Source organism: Miniopterus schreibersii (assembly GCF_964146895.1).
Source record: "Miniopterus schreibersii genome assembly, chromosome: 6".
Classification (NCBI taxonomy): domain Eukaryota; kingdom Metazoa; phylum Chordata; class Mammalia; order Chiroptera; family Miniopteridae; genus Miniopterus; species Miniopterus schreibersii.
Window position 1 is genome coordinate 10587048 of NC_138107.1, and position 15522 is coordinate 10602569.

Consider the following 15522-nt stretch of genomic DNA (forward strand, 5'->3'; position numbering starts at 1 on the left):
TCATGCAGAGATAGGGATCTTCTGAGGTTTGGAGAGCCCATTGGTCTCAGCGACTCCCTCTTCCTTGAGGCCGAGGCCCCTGCTGAGCAGCCAGAGCTGGGAGCACCTGTGCAGAAGCAGGGGACCTAATGGGAGGACCAGCGCCAGCCATGCCAGGCCCAGGATGATCCAGATGGCCGCCAGGCTCCGGTACACCGAGATGTAATGCTTGCTGGGGTCCGTGCCTGGCAGGGAAGGGAGATGTGATAAATTCCAGGGGACTGAGGCCACAGCCTCCCCAGGTGCCACAGGGGCCCTGCCAGCCTCCCCATAACAAGAATCAGCAATGGAGGTGTCTGGGGAAAGGGTGGTGGGTCCCAGACCAGTAGCTTCTGAGGCTGTTGTGAAAATCCACAGCAGCCTCAGAAATCATTCATCTCCTCCAAAGAACCAGGGGCTATCTGATCCTCAGTAGTTACCCCTGCTGACATCTCCCCACCCCCCCAATCCCGGTGTCCCTGAGCCTGAGATATGTGAGGCCTCATTCTCACCAACAACATAGTCCCCAAAGCCGATGGTGCTGAGAGTGATGAAGGCAAAGTAGAAACCCTCACTGAAGCTCCAGCCCTCCACATGGCTGAAGACCATGGGTGGAAAGACGAGAATGACCAGTGTCCCCAGCATCAGGAACAGGGCCAGGCCCAGGATCTGCAGCAGCTGGAGAGAGGGAGGGAGTCCATCTCTGAGTCCACTTGGAAGACCCCAGGACTGTACAGGGGGGCGAGGGGAGTCTGAGGAAAATTTGGGAGTGGGGCTGGGTCAAGGCCAGGTCCCTTCTCTGCCCTGCATTCCTTTGGGGTGGGCCTGGATCTGTGTGTGTGGGATCTTGCCCAGGTCAGGAAAGATTCGGTCAGAGGCACTGCATTAGTGGGTCAAGTTGGAATTTGGAGATTCCTTTGGGCTGGGGAATCCACTTGTACAGCGCCCCATGGACTCAGATCTAGGACAGAGGACTGTCACTGAAGCATCCCGGATTCCTCTACACCCCTGTCCTCCCAGTGTGCCTGGCTTTGCAAAGGGCTGGCCAGTGGGGTGGGCACTGGCGCTATGCTGGGTGGCCTGGAGTTTACTGGAGTTCTGTGATGACCATGGAGGTGTGCCCTGTTGACCAGCTGTCAGCAGGTGGCATCCAGCTGTCAGTTCCTTCAGGATGAATGGCAGCTACAGGAACTGCCTGGCCTGAGGGCACACCTTCCCAGGGAGGCTACCCCGTGCCTAATACAAGCAGGGGTATAAGGCCCTGGTTGTTTCAGCCCGCTGCGGGGACAACTCTGACGGCCTGCACATGCTGCAGAGCTTCGTGAGGGGCTGGCCAAGTCTTTGCCCAGCCCACATTGCATTCAGCCTCTCCCTCTGCCCAATCCTTTCCTTCCACCGGTGCCTACCTAGCACCTGCTTGCCACACTGTCTCAGTATCTTCTTCCAAAGGATCAACCTGCAACAGATTCTGTCACAGCAGGGCTGAGGGAGGGAGGGGCTCTACCTGGGAGCGTCGGGGCTGGTCCTCCCACCTCTCAGGTGTGGTCAGGTGGCCACGCAGCCCTGTGCCCAGGTGGTTGAGGAAAATCACATTGAGTGGGATGCCCACCAGAGCGTAGAAGACACAGAAGACCTGGCCCGCCTCGGTGCTGGGTGCCAGGTTCCCATATCCTGCAGGGGAGGAGAAGTGGGTAAATGGCGGGGGGGGGGGGGGGGGAGTTCAGAACTGCCCCCCCACAGGCTCCAGCAGAGGCTGGTGGTCTTCTACCACCTCTAGGGGGAGGAGGGGAAGCTCCCCTGATCTCATGAACACTTTTCTCATTCTCTGCTAGGATGATCCCTGTTTATAAGACTCCTGCTTGTCTCTCAAGGCCCATCTTAAATGGCACTGCCTCTAGGAAGCCCTCCTGACTGCCACCTTCCTCCTCCCTACTAGGTGTGATTTCCCATAGTGCTTTGTGTCATTCCTATCTAATTACCTACTTTGCCTTGCACTGTTGTTTCTGGTGTGTTTATATTGTCCCTCTTCCTTGGATTGGAAGCTCCTTGAGGGCTGAGTCTGGGTCTGATCCAAGTTTGTATGTATCCCCCCTACCCCCACTCCTTCCTCTGCCTCCCATGTCATCAGAGCTCAAAGAAGGTGTTGGACTTAACTGGCCTTAATTGAATGGTTGGGGGAGACTTAATTGGCCTTAATTGAATGGATGGGGTTAGTGGGGATCTGGGGTTTCCTTGCAGGAGGCAGAGTGGGTTTTATGGCTGAGGGGTATATTGGACACTCTCAGTGTCCTGTCCCCTTGGAACACCTGGGATAGCACCTGCAGCTTTGTGGACAGTTCTTGTGCACACAGATGACTTCCCTCCCCAAGTCCCTGCATCTCTCTGTACCTGAGAGACTTTTCTGGCCGCTGGAGTTCACTTAATCTGTGGTCAGGTCCAAAATGCTGGAGAGTTAATTCATCCAGGATTCGCTCTCAACCAGCCAGGGCAGGACTGGGGAGACAAATATCCCTGCTTTCTCGCCCCTCGCAGGGACTGTTCTGAGAATGGGCTCTCCCTAGCCGCTCAGAGGATCCCCAGAGGGGGTGAGCCCAGCTGCCCTACCCAGTAGCCCGTTCACTGATGCAAACTTCATTGCCTTTTCTCCCTGTTTCACTTTCCCACTTCTCTGCTAGTGCTTCCTGGAATCATCTCCTAGATGAACTACATCTTTGTCTCAGCATCTGCTTTTGGGGAACCCAAACCTCGACAGGGGAAGCCCTCTTCACCCGATCTTTTACCTATGGTGGTGACCACTGTGCCTGCAAAGAAGAAACTGCTGCCGAAGTCCCAGTTGCTGGGGTTGGTGGAGTTGCCTTTGGGGTTCACGCCCTTCACCCAGGCTTCCAAGATGACCTGTGGAGTGGCAGGAGGAGGGAGCTGACGGCACCAGCTGGAGCTCAAGTTCTCAGCAGGGTGCTTTTGTGTCACCTCATTTAATGAGATTCTTAGTCTCATTTCCATTTCATGGAAAAGGAAACTAAGGCTCAGAGTGGCTACTTGCCCAGGGTCATTCCAAAGTCCGTTCCCTTGTCCAGGACTGACTGCAGTGTGGGCTGTGAGCATGGGCTGGGGGAGGGGAATGGGCCTAAGGAGGCAGAAGATGCTTAAGGAACGGACCAGGTGGGAGACGCTGCCGGTGACCAACAGGGTGAGATGCAAATGAGTTGTTAGGATGATGGGAAGATTTCAGGTTGCATGTCCCTGGAAGGGTTTGCTTGGGAACACAGGGTATGGGGTCCATCAGGAAGGCATGGGGTTGCCCTCCCATGGGGCTGATGGTTCCCTGTGCGGCCAGGTGAGCTGGTAGTCTTGCTCTCTGCTGCCCCCTAGTGAGTGTTAGCCCAGGCCTACAAGAGAAATTCCATCAGAGGCCAGGGCAAAGGTCTGTGTGTGTGTGTGTGTGTGTGTGTGTGTGTGTGTGTGTGTGTTAAGTGTGTGATGCTTTGTGTGTATGTGGGTGTTGAGTGTGTGTTTACAGAACCTGAAGGCTCAGACCTAAACCCTTCCGCCCCTGGGCCCAGCCCTCTTGGATATGGGCAGGGCTCCCTCCCCCATCTGCTCCCAGACCCCCTCCCTTGTAGCTGTGAATTGTGCCAGGGCAATGGCACAGCCTGGCCACTTGGTAGAGCCCCAAAGGCAAGTGGGAGGCAATGGGGGAGGGGGCAGCTCTGGCTTCGTTCCTGTGGGAACCATGTCCCTACTGGCTGGGTGAGTGAGCTCTGGCCAGGGTGGGGCATCCTGACACAGGCTGTCTGCTGCTTCTCACTTTGACAGAACTGACCTCTTCACATGTGAACTTTGGCTTCCCTCTCTTTCCCACACACCCTGACATGCCAGGATGGAACATTTTGGAACATACCCTCTCCCTGGAGACCCTCCCTCTTGGGAGCAGCACTTGCCCTGGACCCCAGCTCTCCCCACTCTGACGTTCTCCATCCCCCGGAGGAGGGGCCTTGATGTCTGCGAGGGTGCCCAGTGGGGCGCCAATGCAGACCTTCTGTCCCTCTCTAAGAATCCATGGTGGAGAAAGGCAGACACTTAGTCCTGTGAACCTGGGCACAGCTTCATTTCCTGACAGAGTTGGCCCTTAATACTGCACATAGGGTGTTTACAGCTTTTTCCCTTGTGATCTGAGCATTAATATGCGCTCTGGAGTCTCATCTCAGAATTCTGCTTCTCAGCTAAACATCCCCTGGCAAGTGAGGCCCCTCCTCAGGAGGCTGAGGACTTGAGGGATGTCCTGGCTCCCTCAGGGCTGTAGTCAAGGCTGTGGCCTCCCTGCTCTGTTTGCAGAGCCACCAACCCTTCCCACAACCTCTGGCTCCTGGGTTTTGCCTCTAACCCAGGGCTGAGGGAGCAGGAGGTTCCAGGGCCTCCAGGGCCCCTCTCTTACCCCCATCCCCCAACCCCCTCTCCACCTCCTGGAGTCTATAGAGGCTCCCAAATCCTTTCTAGTCCTGATGTGGGTGCTGTGGCCCAGCCCTGTGCTGCTGAGGAGCAAGGATGTGAAGCCTCAGGCTGGAGGCCTCATTTCCTGGAGGAAGGGGCCTGGGCAGGTCTCTCACAGCCCACCCACTCTCTAGGTCAGCTGTTGTCCATCTCAAGTGGGCATCGGTGTCACCTGGAGGGCTTGTCTGTCGCCTGTCGGCCCCGCCTCCAGAGTTCCTGACTCAGTGGGTCTAAGGCAGGCCCAATCACTGGTGTTTCTAATGAACTCCAGGTCCGGGGCCCACACTTTGAGAACTGCTGCTCTCAGCTGTATCCTGCCCAGGCACTTGTGCTAATTTGTGTGGTGAAGAGCAGCTGACCTGGGTGCGAATTCTATCTCTACCACTAACTGTGCAACCTCGGCCAACATACACCACCTCTCTGTGCCTCAGTTCCCACCTACAAACTGGAGATAGTGATAATGTAGGTGATTATGAGAAAACACATATAAAACGCTGGGCCCATCATGGCGACCCTGTTCCCCACTGTTTAAGGCACATTGTAAATGCTCGGTAAATATCAATGATCACTGTGCTTGTGTCTCTGTGGTGGATGCTGTCATTCACTCCGGCCCTAGTCTTGAGCGCACTTACCTTCCCCAGCAGCACCGTGCTTTGCCTTGTCTCTTGCAGAGAGCGTTTTGGGAGTTTGTGTGGGAAGCAGAAGGGGCCCAGGCAGGGGGTGACCTGCTCTGCCATCAGAGAGCCTCCCAGGGGCACGGTGCTGGTGGAGCTCAGTCGCCCTGGCCACTACTCGCCAAGCCCAGCTCCAGGTGGCTCCTGGCCGGGGAGGGCCAGCATGGCGGCTCCTGACCTTTATCTGTGTCTCCCACCCGAAGCTTCAGCTGCCACCGCCCGGAGTGTGGTCAGCACAGGGACATTAGCTGGGAGAGGGCAGAAGGAACGCGGCCCTGGGCTGGGGCTGGGAAGTGCAGAGTGGGGAGAAGGGATTTGCACAGCGTGGGTAATGCCAATACTCCAATCATGGGTATACAGCAAGTGGCAACTTAGAAAGTGTGTTCAGTCTGCTGTTGAAAGTCTGCAGCACAGATATGATTACTCTCACCTTCTAGGTGAGGAAATTTGGGACCAGAGAGGTCAAGTGAGTTGCCCCATGTCACAGTGATCCAGTTTTAGACCTGGATCTAGGTCACCCCTGGCTCTGTTCCCGCCCCCTCTGCTTCCAAACAAGGCTTCGGCCCCTGGGTTGTGGCCCTGGACCGGCCACGAGAACCCCCATTCTACACTCCCCCCCCCCCCCCCAGCATCATCTCCCCTTCACCTGCACAAACTGCTCCAGGGCCCGCTGGTCCAGGCAGGTGTAGTTCTCCAGGAAGCGCAGCTTCTCAAACTGAAACTGGTCCCTGGACTGAGCCTCTGCCTGCTTCTCCAGCAGCTGGAAGACCGTGGCTCCGAGCAGCAGGTAGCAGACGTAGGCCAGCAGGAGGGGCAGCACCCGGCTCCCCCAGCAGCTGCGGAGCCCAGGACGGGGCATGGCGTGGCCCCCACTCTGCCCGGGCCGCAGGGCCGGCTTTGGGAGGAGAGCTGGGAAGTGCCCGGGGGACCTGCAGCCAGCCTCCCGCCAGCCTCGCCCTCCTCGGCACAGGTGTCTGCAGGCCCGGATTCTGTTTGAACAGTGCGGCTCAGCTTGGATGCACTAAGTGCAGTGAGTGCAAACAGGCCTGCCACCCCCACTGGCCTCTTTTTTCCATGGAGAGCAGCAAGTGGCAGGGACCCCTCAAATAGATCTGCTGGGTAATCCTGAGGTCATCGTGTCTCGCCCTCTGCCTGCAAGCTGTTTGGGTGTTTCTGAGCCAAATCTGATGCTCTACCCACTCTGCCCAGGCCTGAATGGCCCCCTCTGGCTGTCCCCAGCTTCTCACCCATGATGGCTTCAAGCCCCTAAGCTTAGGAGTTGGGAAGAAATCAGATTGATGTGAATAAACCTTGTACTCAGTTGCCTTGGCTACAAAATGGGACGGGAGAATTGACCTGCCTATTGGGGGAACCAAGGATGAGTAAACTGGGTGACAAATCAGGGCAGAGCAAATAGACAAACCGCAGTTCCCATCGGGGACAGTACTGGGGCCAGTGCTCCTCACTACCTGGATGCATTTGCTCATAGCTTTCACTGACTGTTTTCCTTGCTGGAAGTCCTTTAGCTGGTTCCCTTCAGAGGAGACTGTGTTGGCGAGATACATGTGTGAATAAAAACGAGGCTGAAAGTACATCCTGGCTCTGGGTGGGCGGAGTCGAGGAGGTCTTCTTTGCTTATGTATGTGTGTATTTGTAACAGTTTTATTTTTTTATAAATCTTTATTGATTTTAGAGAGAGGAAGGGAGAGAGAGAGAAACATCAATGATGAGAGAGTCATTGATCGGCTGCTTCCTGCACGCCCCCTGCTGGGGATCGAGCCCGCAACCGGGGCATGTGCCCTGACTGGGGATGGAGCCCGAATGTGCCCTGACCGGGAATTGAACCGCTATCTCCTGGATCCTAGGTCGACACTCAACCGCTGAGTCACGCCCAGCCGGGCAACAGTTTTATTGAGATGATTTACATATTGTACCATTCATGCATTTAAAGTATACAATTGGATAGTTTTTAGCATATTCCTAGGGTTGTGCAACCATCCCCACAATCAATTCGAGAACATTTCCATCACCCTGAAGCCCCCCTCCCCACATTCTGCCCCCTCGGCCTCTGGGCACCATTAGCCGGCCCCCCGTCTCTATGGGCATTTCATACAAATGCAGTCACACAGTGTGTGGCCTTTTGTGTCCAGCTTCTGTTAGCTAACGTTTGTAAGGCTCATCCTTACTGTAGCTTATCAGTGCTTTATTCTTTATGGCTGAGTGGTGTCTCGTTGGATGGATATACCAACATTTTATTTATCTACTCTTCAGTTAATAGCTCTTTGGGTTGTGTCTACTTCTTGGCTATTATGAATAATACTGCTCACATACAAGGTTTTGTGTGCCCATATATTTTCAAACCCTTTGGATATATACCTAGGAATGGAATTGCTGGGTCACACGGTCGCTCTATGTTTAACTTTTTGAGGACCTGCCAGACCATTTTCCAAGGTGACTGCACCATTTTGCGTTCCCACCAGCAGGTGTGAGGGTGGCAGGTTCTCCATTTGTGTTTTCTGATTTTTTTGTAATGAGCCATGGCAGCAGATGCCACGAGTTGCCTGCCCACTATCCTGCCCTTGCTTCCTGGCTAACGGGACCCTACTTTTGTACATGTCAGACAACAGAGCGTGGCTGGTCTCACCCTCGCAATAACCCTGTCCCCTGCTGTCGTAGGCCAGGTTCCCCAGGAGCAGCCCTGGGAGGGGTTCGTGTATGAGCAGGGCAGTAAGTTGGGACCAGTAAGGGAGTGAGGCAAGTGGGGCACCATTGTCCCATCTCCACCTGGTTCCTGGGGAGCCCTGGCCCATCAAGCACACTCAGTTGGTCCCAAGCAGAGGCAGGGGACAGGCCATTTGGGCATCTCTGGCTCGCACCTGCAGGCATTGTGGCCCAGTGGCCCCTAGACAAGTCCACTGAAGAGCCCCCGTAAGCTGGCCAGACCATCGGAAGCAAAAACACATTAAAGTGGGGGAGAGGGGCTCAGAAATGGGGAGAGGGTCAGACGATTGACAGTGTCCCTTGTACCCACTTCCCAAGCTCCCTTGCAGCTGGGGGGGCATGTGACCCAGCTCTGACCAATTAGCGCTGGCCAGAGTTGTTCTTTCCTGGCGGAGGTTCAGCCTCAGCTGGCCCCTTTCCCGTCTCCAGACTGCACCCACTGAGCGAGCTCGTGTCCTGGAGGGAGAGGTCAAGAGTGATGCAGAGCAGCTCAGCTGATTCCTACACACTGTCTCTAGCTCTCTCCTGTTAGAGACAGAAGCCCATTCCCTAAGCCGCTGTTAGGTGCTCTGTAACTTCCCAAAGGTTAGGTGAGGCTTTGTTGTTTTCATTGTTCAAGGCTTATTTGAGTTGGAAGGAACACTCTCCAGGTATCTCAAGTGATTGGAATAATTTGTGGTGGGAAGCCAGGGGCAGCCAGGGCTCTGGGACAACCGGGCCTGAGTCCTCACGTCTACTTTCCACCGTCATTACCATGCCCACCCGTTGTCCTCGGTGGAGCCCCTTCTCCCACCCCAGCGGGTGAGCCTGGTCGGTGTCAGCTCCCAGCTGCTCTCTCTCCTGGTATTTCTGGGCTCAGATCCTCCAGGAGTCTGCATGGCCAGGAGCACTCTTCCCTGTGGGCCACCTTGGGCTGAGGGTGGGCTGTCCTCGGGTCAATCCCAGCTCAGCTGACTGGCCCTAGCCAGCTGACGCCCCACCTATAGGTGTCACTTGGAAGGTGCTATGGGGAGGCAGACACTGTGGTGGGCATGTCCGGGAAGGGCAACTGTGGTTCTGTAATGGGAGGGGGAAGGAAGGAGAGAAGGGGAGGGAGAGAGAGGGAGGTGTGTCTCGCAGAAAATAAAAACAAGGGTGAGATCTTGCTACTGAGTGATCAAGAGAATAGTAGTGACACAGGGCCCTTCATAAGCTCCGAGGCCAAAATGACCACCACCAATCCAGGCCGGGCCGCGAGGCTGTACATTAGGAATATCCCGAGGCAGTGACAGGTGCCAGGGGCAGGCGGGGAGTCCTGCGAAGCACCACACCCATCCCACGGTGCAGGTAGGGCCCTGTCTGGGGCGGCAGCCACCTTCTCCACAATCCTGTGGGCTCTGGGTCCCCGGAGGCCACCTGGGATCTAAAGCCACCTCCTCACACCTGAGCTCTCCCCGACAGTGCCGCCCTGGGTGTGGGCTTCTCTTGGAGGCAATGAAAGCCTCTGGAGCCACAAAATTCAACCCTGGACTGGTGCTTCCTCAAGTTTTGGAGAAATAAGACCATGGAGTGCTGGCTGTCAGCGTGCCACTATAGACCCGCCAATTCCTGGTTTTAAGCAAGGGTTGTGGTTAGACCTGCAAGGCCTTGTGATAATCAGTCCTATTTTATTGCCCCGGAGGAGATCGATATGTGAAGAGTTCTCTTGTGTGCTATGTAGGGAGGGAGCATATCCGTCGATGTCTGGGGGATCTCGGGAAGGTCTTAGCAACCTCTGCAGCCCGAGTATCCCCGACAGGTCTGGACACTGTCCACAGGCAATGGTGGCTGTCCTCAGATGGAAGGAAATGAAGGAGGAGAGAATGCACCGCCTGCGGGAGAGAACGCAGGGCCAGAGGGACATCTGTACACACCGGGGTGGAGGGAGGGCTTGGTCAGCCTCCGCTCTAGCTCTCCCTCCCTCGGGTCCCGGGCAGGTTGTGGTGCCAGGTTCACTGTGGGCAAAGCACGCCATTCATTCATGGACTACAGTAGCCCCCCCTTATCTTCGGCTCCCCTTTCCATGGTTAAAATATTAAATGGAAAATTCAAAGTTTTAACCTGTGTGCTGTCCTGAGTGGCGTGAAGAAATCTGTCACCATCCCACCCCGTCCTGCCCGGGAGGTGACTCATCCCTCTGTCCAACTTCTCCACGCTGTGCGTGCTCCTGGCCTGTTAGTCACTCAGTAGCCGCCTCGGGTATTAGACCAACTGCCTCGGTCTCCCAGTGCGTGTGTTCAGGTGGCCCTTCTTTCACTCAGTAACGGTCCCAAAGTGCATGAGTAGTGATGCCGACAGTTTGGACCCACCAAAGAGAAGCCGTAAAATGCTTCCTCTAAGTGAAAAGGTGAGTAGAGGAAAGAACATGCATTATGTAGAATTCGGTGCTATCGTGATTCCAGGCATCCACTGGGGATCTTAGAATGTCTCCCCGTCAGATAAGGGGGGTAGGGAGGGACTACTGGCCCTATTGAGAACCTACTATGTGCCGGCAAAGTATCCAGCCAGTGGCCTCCTCCCACCTCTCCTGGCTGCTCTTTCTCTCCCTGGGCTCTCCTTCCTCTCTGCTCTCTCTGGTTGCACCCCTCCTCTCCTCTCACACGCAGGTTTTCAGACACCCAAAGACCAGCAAGGATAGAGGCTTTCTCAGGAGCATGTTCAGCTAAGGGGGGTACTTCTGAAACCCCAAGACCACAGAGCCAGAGGATGGTACCATAGTGGTGGCCTTGGTGGGTGGGGTCAGTGCGAGAGGTTTTCAAAGCACTCTGCCCCCACAGAAGAGCCCCCCTCCCCTCTCTCCCCCGCTCTGCTCATTCAGTGCACACGGACGGAGGCCCTCTGTGCTGGGACCTGCCTCAGCTGCTCCCGGTGGGCCGAGCCTCACGTGCTCAGGTTTAGGGGCGAGCCTGCAGGACTGCTGGGGCCTCTACCCTTCTAACGCTCCAGCTCCCTGCCCGACACTCCTCACGTGGGCACCACTCTGCTGTGAGCAGCCGATGGACATAGGTCATGATTTATAATCCCTTTCAGGGAATTATTGCTGCTAATGGGCCACGCCAATTTGTGCTTCCCAGGAGGGGAGGGCAAAATCAATTAATGGACAGCCTGCCATGGCCAGGCCTGATGGCACAGTGCGGCCTGACATCCGGCAGTGATAAGGGGCTTTCTGAGGCTGAACTAATAAGGAGATTGGAGGAAAAATGAGAAAAACAACCCCCCAGATCAATTCCATGCAGAGTAAACAGAGCAGCTGGGCACGGGCCTCTTTCCACCTGGACGGGCCCCAGATAAGGGCAGGACAGGCCGCCCACCCCCCTTCCAACATCGGCATTCACTTAGGAGCCGCTCAATATGCACATATCCGCACAAATGAAAAAGGCACGCTCGGCACCGGAACCAGGGGAGCAGATAAGGCCCACAGGGCCCCAGCCGTCCCTGCAGCGCGGCGAGGGGAGGGGAGAGGAGCCGCAGCCCCCAGCCAGCCGCGTGGTTGCCTGGGCTCCCGAGGCCTCCCCGCAGCGAGGAGGCGGGGTGCAGGTCTGCGTGGGGCTTCGCCTGTCCTTGGGGCCCGAGAGCATGATGTCAGGAGGTCCAGCCCAACCCTGCGACAGGCAGAGAGGATGGGGACGCTGTGGGCTGATTGGAGGGAAAGCTCAAAACAAACAAACAGACAAACAAACAAACCTTTATTGATGTTGCTCAGAAATTTCCGCTGTTTTCGGAGCAGCAAGATTCTTTTCTCACATGAAATCGTTCCCTGAGCCCCAGCTGATAGCACAGTTAAGGGCGGGGCTCTGGTTGAAGCCCAGAGAGCCTGACTGCGGGAGCCCCACCATGATTCTGAAGTGGGTGCCCTGCCCCCAAATGAGACTCACCTCAGAGCCGATCCCAAGGCAAACTCGGGGGGAGAGTAGTCCATCTGGGAACAGATCTCACAGATCCCAGGAGAGTGGGGAAGAGAGACGGAGGGAAGGCAGCCAGTGCGGGGTTGGCTATGAGCAGGTGACTGCTGTGGGCGCCTGGGGCTTGGCCCCACTGAGGACTTCTGGAGACTGAGTAAGGCACGCATCTGAGTTGTCCCACAGGCAGTGAGGAAGCCTGTCTGTCACCAACTCCTGTCCCTCATTAGTTGGGGACTGCTTCAGGGGAGGTTAACCCTTCACCACCCGGAGAGTGCTCCTGTGGCCAAAGAGAACCTTCAGGTGGAGACATGCAGGTGCTCGAGACAGGACACTGTTGGTGTGGATGGGACTGTCCACCAAAGCTGCACAGGAACTCCAGGTGGGCGGGGGGACAGGGGCAGGGCACTGCCAGTGTCTGTCACAGACTCTCAGTTCTCTACCACTTCTAGGTCACCGTGGTTTGTAACTCTGGTAGGGAAACAGTTCCTCTGTGGACCTTAATGAAGGACTTGGCCAGCTTGGGAGCACAACAGGACTGGGGGGACCGTGCCCCCCTCTCTCGATGGCCACTACACTTGAAGAAGGCAAGGGGATTGTTCAGGGACTCACTGGACACCCCACATTAAAGAAGCCCCCTATGTCTCCTTGCCTCTGCATACTATGGAAAAAATCAGGAGATGCAAGGGGGTTTGGAGCTGGAGCAGCAGTAAGCCGGAGAAGACATGGACCAGGAGGTAGACGAGGGGTATTGACCAAGACAGGCTGCATCTTGCTCTCAGGGAGGCGCAGAGCCTCCCCAGGGCCCGAGAGAGAGAATGAACTGAGGACTTGGGAGTAGAGAAAAGGCCAGGGCTGCTCTTGGGTGTGTGGGGTTCTGGCACATATTTTTTGTGGACCTCTGTCTATATAAGCAATTTGATTTAAAAACATACCAAGTTCACTAGTCCATGTGAGGTACAGTGACTTATTGGTGAGCATTCAGAATTGGTGGAGGGGAGGCATTCACTGATTTATTTGTCGTCTAGTCAGTGCACACGAAGATTCTTTGTCCCATGTCTAACTGTGAGAGTCACTCAGATCAGCACATCAGCACCATTGTGGTGGCCCGGTCTCAAGCAAGGCCATGGAAGGAAAGCTGCACCAGTCAGCAAGAATGACCGGCTTGCCAGGCTGTCCTCCTGGAACCAGGGACTGACCAAGAAGCTCCACAGGCATGAAGCCCGGAGCACCTTGGAGCATCTGGTCTACCACGTGCATGAGTTGAAGAGCACCCTGAAGGGAGGAAAGAAAACTGAGGCTCACATGGGGACTGGCCCTGGCTGGGGTGGCCCTCCTGGATGACCTTGCTGGCCATGACAGCCTTAGAGGGAGACCTAGAAACTTTCTAGCAAGGCACTTCAAAACGCAAGGCCCTCTGAGGCATGGTTGAGGGGACCTCCTTGCTTGGCTTTAAGGACAGCCATGGAAAAGGTGAACCTAAATGATATTTCAGAGAAGAGAAGGTAGTGTCTCATACTGGGACCAGAGAGGGGATGAAGCTGGCCTGGGAAAGAGCTGCCTTCTGAGACAAGGAATTTGATGACTAGAGAGGGTGGAGGACTTAACCCACTTTCTGCCTGCTCTTGGCTCTGAGCTCCCCTCAATGTGCATAAAATTGGTTCGGCCCTGCTGGCTGGCACTTGGCCATAGAAACCCCAAATAAAGGAGTTAACCCTGTAGAGGGTTGCTGCCTCCCCGCTTGCTGGGAGAGAAGCACCCAGGGCCAGAGCTAGAGGCCACTTTTCACACAGGAGACAGAGCCTGTATTGAGGGAATACAATATGCCCCCTCCCACGTTTCACACATACATTTTCAACTTCCAATATTCACAGCCACTCTTTCCACATCTCCTCTTCCTAAAGCCCTGGTAGCCCCTGGAAACGCATCATAGAATACTCTCTTCCCCCTTACCTTAGGTGACTCAAATCCCCCACAGATCCCCTATTTGCCATGCTCCGTGTTCTTGTTCAACTGCTCAGCCCCGGGCCTCCTTATATCACTGAACCCCTAACCTGCCCTCCCAGACCTGAGCCTTTCTCTTATGCCTTCTTCTCCTCACCTGCCCTGGCTCTCACACCCTTATCGATGACAGTGAGCCCAGGCCCATCCTATCCCACCCCCAACTCCTCAGCTCAGGTTCCCTTGTTTATTTGTTGATTGCCTATCTCCCTAATTAGAGTCTCAGTTCCAAGGGGGCCGGTACTTTCTCTGTCTTGGTTACCTCTGTCCGACTCATCAGAACCTCGTACAGCGGATCGCACATCCTGCTAAAAGAATGACCAGATGGATGGCTCCTGTTAACAGTTAAGGAATTACAACAGACGTCTTTCTGCATGTATTGCAAACACACCTCCATTGCATTTAAAACAATGTCTCTGTCTACTTTATCTGTCGTCTGTGTCGTTCATCGGCCTGTTTCTATTTGTATCGACTGGTTTTTCTATGCATTATGGTCATCATGGACAATATTTTCCTACTTTGCACGTCTGGTAATTTTTTTATTGGATGTCAGACACTGTGAATTCTACATAGTTGGGTGCTGGATATTTTGAATTCTCTTAAGTATTTTTGAGTTTTGTTCTGAGACTCAGTGAAGTCACTTGGAGGCTTACTGGAAACAACGGGACTCTTCTGAGGCTTGCTCTTTAAACTTTGCCAGGCAGGACCAGAGCAGCCTCTCATCTAGGGCTGTGGGCCTCTGTCATAGAGCCAGAGCGAAGCCATGGGAGAGATGCCAGCCTGAGAAGCAGGGGCTCTGGGTTCTGACTCTCCCGCTCAGCCACTGAAGGAGTCATCACAGGGTACTGACCATGCTGGGGACACAGTGAGAGCATGATGAACAGGTCTGTTGTCATGGAGCCTTTAGTCTTGGGGGGGCTGTAGCCCATAAAAATATAAGCAAATAAAGATGATGTCAGGGAGTGGTGAAGAAAATAAAACAGTCATGGGTTAGAGAGTAACTAGGGGGTACTTCTAGTTGGGGTGGTCAGGGAAAGCCCCTTAAAAGGGGACTTTTGTCATTAACTGGCTATATATATATATATATATTGATTTCAGAGAGAGGAAAGGAGAGGGAGAGAGAGATAGAAACATCAATGATGAGAGAGAGTCATTGATCGGCTGCCTCCTGCACGCCCCCGACTGGGGACCGAGCCCACAACCCGGGCATGTGCCCCGACCGGGAATAGAACTGCGGTCTCCTGGGTCCTAGGTGGATGCTCAGCTGCTGAGCCACGCCCAGCCGGGCTTAACTAGTTATATTTTAACAAACCAGGACCTCCCCTTCGTTTCAGTTTCCTAATTATATTTAAATGAAGGTGTGGGTTAGAGAAGTGCTAAGGGCCTGTCCAGCTTTGAAATACAAGGATCTGCCTTAGCTTGTTTGGCTCAGTGGTTAGAGCGTCGACCCGCAGGCTGAAGGGTCCCAGGTTTGATTCTGGCCAAGAGCACGTGCCTTGGTTGCAGGCTCGGTCCTTGCCCCTGTTGGTGTCAGGACATGTGTGGGAGACAACCAGTCAATGTGTCTCTCTCACATTGATCTTTCTTTTCTTTCTTTCTTTCTTTCTTTCTTTCTTTCTTTCTTTCTTTCTTTCTTTCTTTCTTTCTTTCTTTCTTTCTTTCTTTCTTTCTTTCTTTCTTTCTTTCTTCTTTCTTTCTTT

At 54.7% G+C, this 15522-nt stretch overlaps 1 protein-coding gene across 1 annotated transcript; it reads right to left on the reverse strand.

Annotated features, from left to right (window-relative positions):
* Positions 1-6042, reverse strand: KCNK16 (potassium two pore domain channel subfamily K member 16; the record flags this gene model as incomplete). The annotated part of the gene is made up of 5 exons (XM_081139602.1): positions 1-224; positions 531-696; positions 1523-1689; positions 2799-2913; positions 5830-6042. The coding sequence occupies 5 exons, from the start codon at positions 6040-6042 to the stop codon at positions 1-3; spliced, it is 885 nt and encodes a 294-aa protein (XP_080995728.1).
* Positions 6043-15522: the final 9480 nt, after the last annotated feature.